At 58.6% G+C, this 12,659-nt stretch overlaps 2 protein-coding genes across 2 annotated transcripts; both read left to right on the top strand.

Moving 5' to 3' along the window:
• The first annotated feature begins 485 nt into the window (after positions 1 to 485).
• On the top strand, positions 486 to 8,174 carry LOC142905681 (uncharacterized). Its single transcript, XM_076052590.1, has 6 exons — positions 486 to 798; positions 1,361 to 1,836; positions 3,011 to 3,036; positions 4,505 to 4,609; positions 5,395 to 6,432; positions 7,980 to 8,174. Exons 1-6 carry the CDS (start codon positions 713 to 715, stop codon positions 8,172 to 8,174), a joined length of 1,926 nt encoding a protein of 641 aa, XP_075908705.1. The 5' UTR covers positions 486 to 712.
• A 181-nt stretch (positions 8,175 to 8,355) lies between these two features.
• Positions 8,356 to 12,096, top strand: LOC142905680 (uncharacterized). Its single transcript, XM_076052589.1, has 4 exons — positions 8,356 to 8,430; positions 8,514 to 8,580; positions 9,518 to 9,648; positions 10,792 to 12,096. The coding sequence occupies exons 1-4, from the start codon at positions 8,356 to 8,358 to the stop codon at positions 11,284 to 11,286; spliced, it is 768 nt and encodes a 255-aa protein (XP_075908704.1). The 3' UTR covers positions 11,287 to 12,096.
• Positions 12,097 to 12,659: the final 563 nt, after the last annotated feature.

Here is a 12,659-nt window from a genome sequence, read left to right as displayed (position 1 = left end):
AAATTGAGGTTGGTGAAACAGGAAGTGGCTGTGTATAAATTGAGGCTGGCAAAACAGGAAGTGGCTGTGTATAAATTTAGTCCGGTGAAACAGGAAGTGGCTGTGTATAAATTGAGGTTGGCAAAACAGGAAGTGGCTGTGGATGAATTGAGGTTGGCGAAACAGGAAGTGGCTGTGTATAAATTGAGGCTAGCGAAACAGGAAGTGGCTGTGTATAAATTGAGGCTGGTGAAACAGGAAGTGGCTGTGTATAAATTGAGGCTGGCAAAACAGGAAGTGGCTGTGTATTAATTGAGGTTGGTGAAACAGGAAGTGGCTGTGGATGAATTGAGGTTGGCGAAACAGGAAGTGGCTGTGTATAAATTCAGGTTGGTGAAACAGGAAGTGGCTGTGGATGAATTGAGGTTGGCGAAACAGGAAGTGGCTGTGTATAAATTGAGGCTAGCGAAACAGGAAGTGGCTGTGTATAAATTGAGGCTGGTGAAACAGGAAGTGGCTGTGTATAAATTGAGGCTGGCGAAACAGGAAGTGGCTGGGTATAAATTGAGGCTGGCGAAACAGGAAGCGCCCCAGACAATCCCCCCAAGATTAAAGTCCACCACACTCTGTCGGGTTGTTCGATCCTGATAAATGACTCTGCCACTCGCCTGCCCTCCCCTCCACCTCGCTACCCCTCCCCCATTGGCGACAGGAAGGGGACACGGCGCTGGCCATGGCGGCTCGCTTTGGGCAGGCGGAGGTCTGCCGCTTCCTGCTGCAGCAGGGCGCCCAAGTCAACGGCGGCGACAACCTGAATCGGTCTCGACGCAGCGCACTGGGGCGCTCCGCTTCACCACACGCGGCTTTACGGAGGGGTCCAAGAGCGGACGGCACCTCCTGTGTCACGATAAACGCTGTGGTTCTCGCGTCTCACCTCCCCCTCCCTTGTCCTCCCCTCCGCTCCCACACCCCCCATGCTCCATGGTCATGCCCCCCCCCCCCCCTGTTTCCTTCCTGTTGCGTTCCCCGTCTGCGTTGTCTTTCCCACCAACCTCCCATCTCCCTCTTCTATCTCCAAATGGCACCCCCTGCAATCCCTACTCCTAATCCTAATCCCACATCCCCCCTATCCTCCACCTTCCACCTTTTCTCCACCCTCACCTCCATTCCATCGCTACCCAGTCTCCCACCCCATCGCCCACTGTTTCCTTCACCACCTCCTCCATCTCCACCCCGCCGTCCCATGTCTACCCTTCCTCCGCCCCCCCATCTCCCCCACTGTCGCTCCACTTCTCCCTTCCACACCCCCTTTATCCTCCCCGCCTCTTGTCTCCCGTCCACCTCCCCTCGCCCTCCGGTGATCGGGGGGGGGGGGCTGCAGGACCCCCCTGATGCGCGCGTGCGAGCACGGGCGGCGCAGCGCCGTCGAGGTCCTCCTGGGCGCCGGCGCCGACACCAGCGTCGCCGACTTCCTGGGGAACAGCGCCGCTCACTACGCCGTGCTGTGCGCCGAGAACCGCCCCGGGCTGCTGGCGCTGCTCAGAGCCAAAAACCAGCCCACGGCGGTCGCCGGTGGCACCGGCGGCACGACCGACAGCACCGGCAAAGCCGCCGCCCGTGGCGCCAACATTATAACCAGCGGCACGTCGGCCGCCGGCACCGCCAGCGGCGCCACCAGCGGCACCACCGCCACCGCCGCCGGCGGCCTGACCGCCACCGCCGCCACCACCGCCACCAGCGGAGCGACTGACGGCGCTGCCGCCAGCGACGCCAGCGGCAGCGCCGTCGCTGCCATAGCCAGTGCCACCACCGCCGCCATGGCCTCCTCCCGTGGAGCCACTCAACCTCCCGGCAAGGGTGAGAGCGGAAACCAAACCACAGCCAGGCCCAGTGTCTCACCGTGGCGGTGAGGGGGGGGGAGCGGCTCATAATGGCCGTGTTTGAGACACCGAGCCAGCACTGTTGAGATCGCAGGATCATTGTCCTCAAGAATATTATTCCTGGTGTTAGATCGGAATGGCCCTGTCGGAGACACTGCAGCACCTGAGATTATGAATGCAATGAAATGCGTGGAGGCTGGGTGCCTGCATCTCATGGGGTTCATCGTGGATGCGTCTCCTGGGCAAGAGTATTAGCTGCTTAACACGTTGTAGGCTTTCGTGATCAATATAGGTTTTTTCTTCTTTGGTTCTTTCGGTAAAGTCACGTAGAATGAGAATAAAATAATAAATTAATCAAATAAAATAACACAATAAAATTCTCACGACGTTTCGGCCACAACACAAGTGGCCTTCATCAGGTGAAGGGACGAGACCGTCGTGAGAATTTTATTGTGTTATTTTATTTCATTAATTTATTATTTTATTCTCATTCTACGTGACTTTACCGAAAGAACCAAAGAAGATGAATCCTTGCAGTCACGAAAGCTTTAAATCGAAATATAGGTTTTGTTTTGGGTTAGATGGCGTGAATATGAATGTGCCGTTAAACCCGCCACCACCCAATAAGGTTTGTCACGTAAACAGAACGTGCATTTAAACAGGAGGTACAAGAACAATGATGTGCATGCATAATTTACGTCTATTGCCATGTGAATAACCCAACCGGCAATGGATATCCATTGTACTTACTATGCATTCGTTAATTCACCCCCCCCCCCCCCTTCACACAAGAAGGGCTCACAAGTGACGCCATCACATCTACCCCTCTATTTAAGGCACGGAACAGGAGGATTTATCCACAAATCTGGCTATCGCCTGATGAAGACAGTCGTAATTACTGGCCAAACGTCGTACTCAGACTGTCAATGTTGTGGATTTGCTCTCCAACACACCGGTGTGCTGTACTAGTGACGAATTGGCCACGTTCTGTTTAGGTGACAACCCTTACTAGTTGGTTGTCGGGTGGTGGCGGGTTTAACGACACATTTTATGCAATCTAACCCCAAAAAAACCCCTAAATTATGTATTAGCTGCTGTTAAGACACTGAATGTGATGGAGATGTCTTGACCCAAGCTTCGTGTGTCCACAGGGCCAGCACATGGCACACACCAGCAGGTACAACCACACATACACCTGACCTACAAAGACAAAGATTCCCCATATAGCCTTTAATGGATGGTTGGGACAAGTGCTGTTAGCGACTAGTCCCTAATGAGCCGGGCACGGCACACGAGGGGGTGGGAGGACAGAACCTCGCCTGGCCGCCTTCGTCTCCCCAATGACGATGTCCACACACCAGGACACATTCAGATATTCATCACCGTGAGCGGGAATTGAACTCGGGTCTCGCCGGTTTCCTAGCACAGTGTGCTAACCACTGCGCCAACGCTCCCCACATGTGTATCTACAGACACAAAAATACACCACACAGACACATCTACAATAACTCTGTATTTTGTCAATCCACTGGTGGATGAAGGACTCTCCACACCATGCCGGTTATGGAGGTTGTTTGACCATACTTCACCGCCCTGGTCAGTGCGGGTTGGCAAAGAGAGTGCGGGGGCTTAGGACTGGTCCAGATGTTAGCCGTGGCCGGGAATCGAAATCAGTTTGCTATCCATTAAGCCACCACTCCAGACACCTGTAATACACATACATTCACAACTCCACATACATGCCTCGACACATACATACACAACCACTCCTCCAGGCACATCTATAACCACAAACCTATACACACCTATATCCGCTAAAGCTATAGCCACAGCTATAACCACACGACTGTAGCAGGGACGTGTGGTCAGGGGAGGCAGAGCCTCACCTGTCATACTCCAATGAAAATAGCTGTTACAAAAAGAAAAAAAAAGAATAATCAAATTAAATAAATAATAAGATTTTTCCACTGATCTGTATTATAAATGTCATTTCTATACGATTCCAATCATTTTTATCGTCAAAATCGCCAAATTTGCGGAGCTCCGCTGCAAATACAGGAAGAGACGAGAGGTGAGGCAGCGAAGCGCTCAGCCTCCCCTCTGATTGCGCAACCCCTCAGTAACTGGATAGAGCGCGGGCAATAAGCGCGTGCCTGTTACTATCTCAGTATGTCACCAATGTCATGTTTGCAGACGCCTTCATTTCATGTCCTCGCCTTCCATACTCCAGGTAACTTATTTCACATATGTGTATAAAGATATTTAGGCTCGCTGGTCTCGTCATGAAACTGCAATGAAAAAGCACCAGGGGAGGCAGCTATCACATCTGCCTCACTGAGGGGGGTGTGTCTAACACGCCCCCCTCAGTGAGGCCACGCCCCCCTCAGTGAGGCCACGCCCCCCTCAGTGTGTGAATCTGGGTCTGACACTAGCCAGTGCCTCCCCAGCCATTGACCTCACCGCACGTCACTGGACTGTAGACACCACTTGGGAGAGATACCTGCAGACGCAATTATAACCACACCTCCCTGACAACAACCACAACCTCACGCACATCCAACCTGGGCACACGTGCGTAGCCACACGCCTGTGCCCCCACATCCCGCGCCCTTCCACGTGTGACGGTGCGGCCACTTGCCCAGCAGAAGGCCGCACAGCACCATGGGAAGGAAGGTGTCGGCCATGGGGGTGGCGACGGGGTCAAGAAGCGCAAGGCGCCACCGCCGCCCCAGCGGAGGCCGTCCGGCAAGGTAGCACGCACGCGCAAACACAAAGGTCCCCCGTGTAGCCTTCCTTCACAGACTGAATGGGGCAAGTGCTGTTAGAGAGGAGCACCTGTGAAGGCCACATCGGGGGGTGGGTGGCCAGCACCACGCCGGACCACCTTTGTCTCTCCAGTGGCGATGTTTACGCACCGCACCAGGTACTCATTTGAGGCTGAGCCGACCCACGGACTGTGAGCGGGAATTGAACTTGTGTCACCGGGTTCATAGCGCAGCGTGCCGTTAACCGCTACACTACAGCTCCCTATACACACAGATATGCATGCACACACATACAGGGATTCCTCAACTTATGAACGAGTTAGGTTCTAGAGGTCTGCTCATAAGTCGATTTGTTCGTAAGTCCAACTTTACTCCTGTCCATTCCAAACATGTCGTACGTGGAGTGGCTTTCAAAGTTTAATAATCTCCTGTAGCTGTAGATTCCACTGGTTCTTCATGTTCTGCAGATGTAAATGCCACCACCGCCATCTATTGCGCGGGTGTTGAACTTACGCCTCTCGGTCTGAACAGGCGACTGGACATACGGACAGGTTTCTTCGTATCTCTGAAAGTTCGTGAGTAGAAGAGTCCCAGTACAGAGACAAAGGTCCTCCGTATTGCCTTGAACAGACTTTTGGGGAAAGTCCTGTTAGCAAGCAGCTATGAAGGACGGAGCGGTACATGAGCGGGTGGGTGGCCAGCACCACGCCCAACCGCTCACACAGGTGCACGCACGCACAGAGGCCATCGCTACGTTTCGTCTCTCTCAGGGTCAAAAGCCCAGCAAGGCCGCAGAACCAACAGCGCCCTCCTCCGCCTCCACCTCAACAACGACGGCGGTGACGGCAGTGGCAACAGCAGCAGCAGCAGCAGCAGCCGCCCCCTCCTCCAAGGGGAAGGAGGCCAGAGAGGTGACGGGCAAAAGTTCGAACCCAGCACCTGCCTCCGACCCGTCGCACGGGCAGCAGGGCTCGTCGGCCGTGAAGCCGCCCGGTGCGAAGGTCCCCGGTCCTGTTGAGAAGCCAATCCGGGCAGCCAAAGTGACCTCATCATCATCATCAACGATAATAACGGAGACGGCAACGATGACGACGTCCAACTCGGGCACGGCCGTTCGGACGCCATCGCCTCCCGCCGGGGTCCCCAGCGAGGCGCTCGCTAAAAACGGCAACGCCAATGACGGCAACAGCGCATCCCCTGCCGCTCAGCCAACCACCCAGCACTTGCAGTCTCCGGAGAAACCGGAACGCAAGGTTTCAAAAGGTCCCGAGATTGTGGAGGAGGAGGCGGAGGAGGAAGAGGCAACGGCCGTCTCTCCATCGCCCAGCTCTAAACCTGACCAGCAAAAGCCGCCCACCTCTAAGTCTGACCAGCAGAAACCACCAAGCTCCAAACCAGACGAGCAGAAAGCGTCAACGTCTCAATCTGACAATCGAAAGCCAGGAGATCCTCAATCTGACCAGAAAAAGGCAGCCGCCTCTAAGTCGGATCGCCAAAAGCCACCAGCTTCCCAATTTGAGCACCAGGAGCCACCCACCGCCTCTCATGCCGACCAGCAGAAGCTGGCAGCTTCTCCTACAGCGGCAGTCGAGAAGACGTCGCCCTCGTCTCCGCCATCGTCGTCGTCGTCCGTCAGACAACCCAACAAGCAGCCCTCGCGGGAGGCCGCTACGTCGTCCGGCGAGCGGCCGCCCGCGTCGTCCCTCTCCCCCGGCCACAAGTCGGCCTCGGAGGAGTCGCTCGACCAGATCTCGGACTCCACCACGTGCAGCGAGGAAACGGGCGGCTCCAGGCGGGACGGTTCCACGGTGAGGCCCGCGCCGGGCGCCGAGGTCAGTTCGGATGCGGCGGTGGCGGCTGGCGGGGGATGGGGGCGAAGGTCGAGAGCTTTAGGAGGTCAAGGTCGGTCCGAAGCGAAAGGATCGTGGGTCAGCGCGAGCCACCGTCTGCCGAGCTCTGCCGGTGTCTGCGCGAGCTACGGAGACCCGGGGAGGGGGAGGGCGAAAGGGTCGGTAATGCCAGGGCGGAAACACAAGCCCCGGGCTTCCAGGAGCCAGCGTGCGGGCCCTGCACGCCGACGCCGCCGCAGCGCCGCTGCACACATCAACAACCTCACGTCGATCAAACTGCAATTGCTTATACTCTTAATAAAGCGTGAGGTTTTTTTGGGGGGGGGTTGGATTGCATAAATATAAATGTGTCGTTAAACCTGCCACCACCCGATACAGCCAATTATTAAGGTTTGTAGCGTAAACAAAACGTGCCAATTAGTTACTAGTTCAACACACCGGTTGTGTGTTGGAGAGTAAACCCACTACTACATTTACAATTCGAGTACCGTGACGTTTCGCCGGTAATTACAACAACAACCAGCCTCATCAGGCAACAGCCAGAATACTCGGCGCCGGATTCGGCCAAAATGTACGACATGCTTACAAGGGCTCTGAACCACCACCACCACCACCTTGTCCCAGCCCGCGACACGCGGCACGCTGCACCCACACGTCCCCTCGATGTCGCTACGAGCCGTAGTACGAATCTTCCCAGATCGTTGAGGCCTTGCTCGATGTACGACCGAGCCGTTCCTCGTGTGGCATTAAGCCTCTGGAAATATCCCTCCCACGAGATCTCGGGATCTCTGAACCTCTGGACATTTTTTTTTTAAACGGCTTTAAATCTTCCATTTGTTCAACTTTGAACCGATTCAGAAAACTGCTTTCATTATTTCTTATTAGTTAAAAAAATATATTGGCATGCTGGATGTCTGCTTGCTGTTTCTTGTCCATAGCTTCGAGATCCCTGATGAAAGACGATTTGTAAATAAATATAATTACGAGCAACACGATGATTGGTGACCCAGAACCCGGGGTTACAGTGACGAGCATGATATGGGCCTCTACGTGAGTCTATGGGTCTCTGTGTGAGTCTGTGGTTCTCTATGTGAGTCTATGGGTCTCTACGTGAGTCTATGGGTCTCTACGTGAGTCTATGGGTCTCTGTGTGAGTCTATGGGTCTCTGTGTGAGTCTATGGGTCTCTATGTGAGTCTATGGGTCTCTACGTGAGTCTATGGGTCTCTACGTGAGTCTATTAGACCCCGATCTAATTACCGTGGTTGGGGCTGAAACTCAGATTGGTATTCTGGACCTTAGCAGTGCCGGCTCCTCATCGCTCACTGTACCGAGCCACCCGGCCACGTCACTCACTGTACTGAGCTGCTGGGTCGTGTCACTCACCATACTGAGCCGCTGGGTCGTGTCACTCACCGTACCGAGCCACCCGGCCGCGCCGCGCACCGTGCCGAGCCACCCGGCTCCACATCGCGCTCACCGTACTCTTCGTTGCGCCAACACCAGAGAGTGGAGCCCCGGAAGACGCCGAGCGGCATCACGAGGAGGAAAGAGGGCAGCCGCGACGTCCTGGCAACCATCCTGCGTCTGCAGGAGACCCTGGCGGCGCACGCGAAGGAGGCACCGCAGCAGGCGAGCAGCGCGACCTCCTGCACCGCCGTCGCTGAGGTCCACGGTTGCAAATCCGGCGGACTCACCTAACACGCCCCCCTCCGCGGTCATTGGCGCTTCGCGAGAGCAGGCCACCGTGTGTGCCTCGGGCGTCACGTACATCACTCATCACCACCTCCACCCCCCCATCACGCTTACTGGCAAACAAATGCCCCCAAGTCGCTCTCGCGAATGAGACTCCTCCTGGCCGCACACAGCACTCGTGGCGAGCATGCAACCAGGGCAGAAACCTGCTCTCGTCTTTCATACTTTGAGACTCATCCCGGCCTCTTTGAGTTCTCGTCGGGTGACACCGAGTGAAGGTACTGCGCGCGAGCGGCCAAGCTGAACGTTCCCCACCACCCCCGCTGTCGTCTCCCTCTCTGGCAGGCGGCGGCAGCAGCGGAGCGAGGGACAAAGACGCGGGGTCCTGACGCCTCGGGGACACCGGCGCCGGGTAACTCACGTGGGGTAACGCACGTGGGGGTGACGCACGTGGGGTAACTCACGTGGGTGTGACGCACGTGGGGTGACGCACGTGGGGTTAACGCACGTGGGGTGACGCACGTGGGGTAACGCACGTGGGGTGACGCACGTGGGGTGACGCACGTGGGGTTAACGCACGTGGGTTAACGCACGTGGGGTGACGCACGTGGGGTGACGCACGTGGGGTGACGCACGTGGGGTTAACGCACGTGGGTTAATGCACGTGGGGTTAACGCACGTGGGTGTGACACACGAGGGGTGACGCACGTGGGTTAACGCACGTGGGGTGACGCACGTGGGTTAACGCACTCGTGCGCGTGTACTCACTCACACTCGGGTGGACTATGAAACGACGCTGCCGCCGCCTTACAAGACCCTAAGTGGGCTTAGCCCCGCAATATTCACAGGAACTCATTCCGTGCCGACTCTCCCAACGAGGTCCCTGTGATCTTCGTGCCCCCTGCTTTCCATACACAGGGGGCGCATTGGCATCTGCGGATTTTATGCACCTTACAAACGTTAATTATTATCCCCGTACTTATCCCCGTACTGTATAGCACTTACCCCAACAGCCTTCACAGGCCTTCACAGGCTGTTGGGGTAAGTGCTTTGGTGTAGCTGGCACCACACCCAGCCACATTTGCCTCTCCATTGGTGACGTTTAAACACTAATTTATGCTGAGTTGACCCTTAGCAAGGCCCAGGTCCCGTTCAGATATTCGTCACTTATGCTGACTCCGTGCCCCTACTGGACATCAGTGAAAAGGAGCTTCATAGCTCTTCGGATTCCTTCTCCAGGGACAAACGAAGATTCTCAGTCTGAGCGTGAAGCTTCCTCACGCGGTCGAGATGTCCCACCCTGCCCCCCCTCTCTCCCCCTCCCACCGCCCCACCCCCCCCCCCGGCAGCAACAGGAGGAGTGGATGGCGATCGTGCGCCGGGCGGGGGAGGCCGCGGAGACCTCCGCTCAGCGCTCACCGATCTCCAGCAGCACATCCTGGTGCTGTGCCAGCAGAACCAGGAGCTCCGGAACTCCCAGGTGGGGGCCGGGGGGGGGGGCGGCCGGCTCGAGACGGCCGTGCCGGCTCCACTCCGGTGACTCGCCGCCGTCGCCGGCACCGCCGCCGGTCGTTATCGGTTGGAGAGGCTCGCGGAGAGCGCTCGTCACGCCGGAGAGTGAATTGCCGGGACGGGAGCCAGCGTGGAGCACTAAGGGAGGGACTTGGGTTGCGATCAGGACTCGTGGTGAAGAGGAGGGTTGGAGTCCTTCGTCAGGTTGGGAATGGGGACTTAGGGTTAGGGTTGAGGGTCAGGACGGGATCACGGTTTGGAGATCGGGTCCGGAGCAGGTTAGGTGACGATGGGTGATTTGTTTATCTTTCCTATACCTTTCACCCCTATCATGCTTTTGTATTGTTGCTGTGCCGTTCTTGCCCTGTGCCCCGACTGGACGTCTGTGAAAAAGAGTTTTACAGCTCGTCAGATTCCTTTGGCCCATTAGCCGCACGGCCTTCTGGGAGCACGTAAGTTCAGCAGAAATTGATTCAGTGCAAGCAACGCTCTTGGGACCGGATTGGGAAACGCGGCGTCTCGTCAGCGGAGCGAGGCGTTCGGGAATGGAGGTGGGCTAAGGGATTTTTATTCGCCGTTTCTCTCGTCGGTCGACTCGTCAAGCACGTAGTCAAGTCACACGAGTCGCTTGACCCAGCGCACCGCGCACCCACGCGTCGCTTCACTCGTCGCGTTCGCTCACGTGGTGAGCCCTCGACCCCCCCCCCCCCGATAGCCCGCCCGTGGAGAGCCTTGCCACGGCGGTCTCGCGGTTCGCGCCCAGCGGGTCCGTCCCAGTTCATACTGCGGGGCGTACCAATCAGCAAATAGCCCCGCTCACAGCGGCGTCCTGAGGTCCCGTGACGCGATTCGAATCGAGGGCAGCCCTCCCGCGTGCCGGCGTCGCGCTCCAGATTTACCAAAAAGCCACGCGCGACTTACTTCGTCGGGGTAGATGCACGACGCAGCGTCGCCCCCCCCCTCCCCCCCCCACCGGTGGAACCACGGGGCCACCGTGGGTGAGCACCGCTCCGTGGGAATGGGTTCTTGCGGTTCGAAATTTGGGCCGCTACCGGAATCCGGCACTCAACGCCAGCGCCGCCCGTCCGTCTGTCGTTGTCGTCGTCCCCAGGCCAGGCCGGGGGCGCCGGACGAGCCGACGGCCGGGGGCGCGGAGCTCGTCCCAAAATCCGAGCTGGACTCTCGCATCGCGGAGCTGGAGAGCCGCCGGCGCGAGCTGGAGTCACGCGAGTCAGAGCTGGGGGCCGCCCGCGGGCAGCTGCGGGCCGTGGAGACCGAGGTGGAGTCTCTGCGGGCGGAGCTGGAGTCCGCCAGGGTGGAGCTCCGGGCAAAAGACACGGAGCTGAGCCGCGTCGAGGCGGAGCTGGGATCCCTGCGGGCGGAGCTGGAGTGCGCCCGGTCCGCCGGGGCCTTGACGGCGGCAAAGGCGGCGACAGCGAAGAGGGTGACGTGGGAAATCCCGGAGATAACCGAGACGGCGGACGACGACGAGAGCGACGAAGCGGACGCCGACGCCGTGTCGGACTCCGACCTGGAGAGCAATTTCTTGAGGTTCACCAGCAAAGCGTCGTCGGCGCGGCGCAAGCAAGGCACGTGGCTCTCCTAACTCTCGACGCCCCCCCGCACCTCTCGCCAACGCTGGCGAATGTTCCGTCGTCGTCGTCGTGAGTGTTGGCTAGAGATGCGACGATCGATGAGGCTCCCGATTTTCCGTTTGCCTCCGCTCCGTTTCGTGTCCACTCCGTTGGCCTCGTTGCGGCTCTTTCGCTCTCTTCTCCCGTCCAGCCGCTCGACGGAATTCGCGCTGGCAGCAGCAGCGGCAGCCACCCTCCGCTGTTGCCGATCATCGTCATCATCATCATCATCATCGTCGTCGTCATTGTGTCCCGTCCGCTGCTGATGTTTCCTCATCATTCCTCTCCAGCGCCCCCTCCTTTCCTCGGTCGCCCTCTACCCTTCGTTTCCTTCCACTCAGAGTTGCCATTTGCTCTTGCCGGGATTGCTGTCGGGTGGTGTCCCGTCCGCGTTCTTCAATTCCGTCCATCAGCGTTGGCTCCGTCGTCACGCCCTTGTCGAGCGTGGCATCAGCGAACCTAAGCGTCCGTTCGAATCGCGAATCGTCGTTTCTCACGCGAGCGACAAATTCCCCCGCGCGGGGGATTCTCCCCGTTAGGGGAGAATCCCCCGCGCGGGGGAATTTGTCGCGCTCCCCTTGCAGGCGCCATCCGCGGGTCGGACGCCAGCGGGTCAGAGGTCGGGGGGGCGACTCCCGGGCAAGGGTCGGAGGTCGCGGGGGAGGTGGCGGCGGCGGGGCCGCCCGCACGGCCCAGCGAGGCGACGTCGCGGTGCGCGCTGGCGCCGGCGCAGGAGGAGGAGGAGGAGCAGGAGGCGTCGCGCCCACGTGAGTAGTCCCTGCCGGGCGGCCCCGCGAGCGGAGGAGCGTACTCGGGGAGGTCCCAACGTCGGCGGCGTCCTTTCGCATTTCCCCCAAATGTTGGCCGGCCCGCGATGGCCGCCGCGCGGAGCGTCCCGCACGGCGACTCCGGCAGGGGCGACGCGTCTGCGTCCACCGCGAGGAATGCGTTGTGTGCGCGCGCGCGCGTTTGGTTCATTGCTCCCCTCCCTCGGCTCTCTCCCGTTTTGACGGCGGCAAGCGCCGCTCGTGGCGGTGGCCGCGCTGGTGGACAAGTGCGTGGGCACCGACCCCGTCGTCGCCACCGAGGGGACCCGGCGTCGCCACGCGCCGGCGCACGGGGAGCCAGTCGACGGCTGCGAAGAGGAGGACGAGGAGGAGCGGGAGAACGAGGTGGAGGAGGAAGAGGGGGGGAAGGCGGCGGTGGCGGGAAGGAGGGGACGTCCGGGAGGAGACGATGAAGATGGCGGGGACGAGGAGGAGAGCGGGGTGAGCGGCGACGAGGTTATGGGTTCGATCCCCGGAGCTGCTGGGGTGTCTCTGTCTGTCTCTCGGGAGTTTCGTAA

The sequence above is a fragment of the Petromyzon marinus genome, chromosome 57, assembly GCF_048934315.1.
Source record: "Petromyzon marinus isolate PM22_M1 ecotype Great Lakes invasive population chromosome 57, UKy_Petmar_22M1.pri1.0, whole genome shotgun sequence".
Taxonomy (NCBI): Eukaryota; Metazoa; Chordata; class Hyperoartia; order Petromyzontiformes; family Petromyzontidae; genus Petromyzon; species Petromyzon marinus.
This window is presented reverse-complemented; position numbering and strand designations above follow the sequence as displayed.

Coding starts and splice junctions, on each gene's coding strand:
- LOC142905681 (XM_076052590.1), top strand. CDS start 713: ATGGCGGCTCGCTTTGGGCAGGCGGAGGTCTGCCGCTTCCTGCTGCAG. Junction 3,037..4,504: donor CACATGGCACACACCAGCAG/GTACAACCACAC, acceptor CTTGCCCAGCAG/AAGGCCGCACAGCACCATGG. Junction 6,433..7,979: donor CCAGGCGGGACGGTTCCACG/GTGAGGCCCGCG, acceptor CGCCAACACCAG/AGAGTGGAGCCCCGGAAGAC.
- LOC142905680 (XM_076052589.1), top strand. CDS start 8,356: ATGCAACCAGGGCAGAAACCTGCTCTCGTCTTTCATACTTTGAGACTC. Junction 8,581..9,517: donor CTCGGGGACACCGGCGCCGG/GTAACTCACGTG, acceptor CCCCCCCGGCAG/CAACAGGAGGAGTGGATGGC. Junction 9,649..10,791: donor AGGAGCTCCGGAACTCCCAG/GTGGGGGCCGGG, acceptor CGTCGTCCCCAG/GCCAGGCCGGGGGCGCCGGA.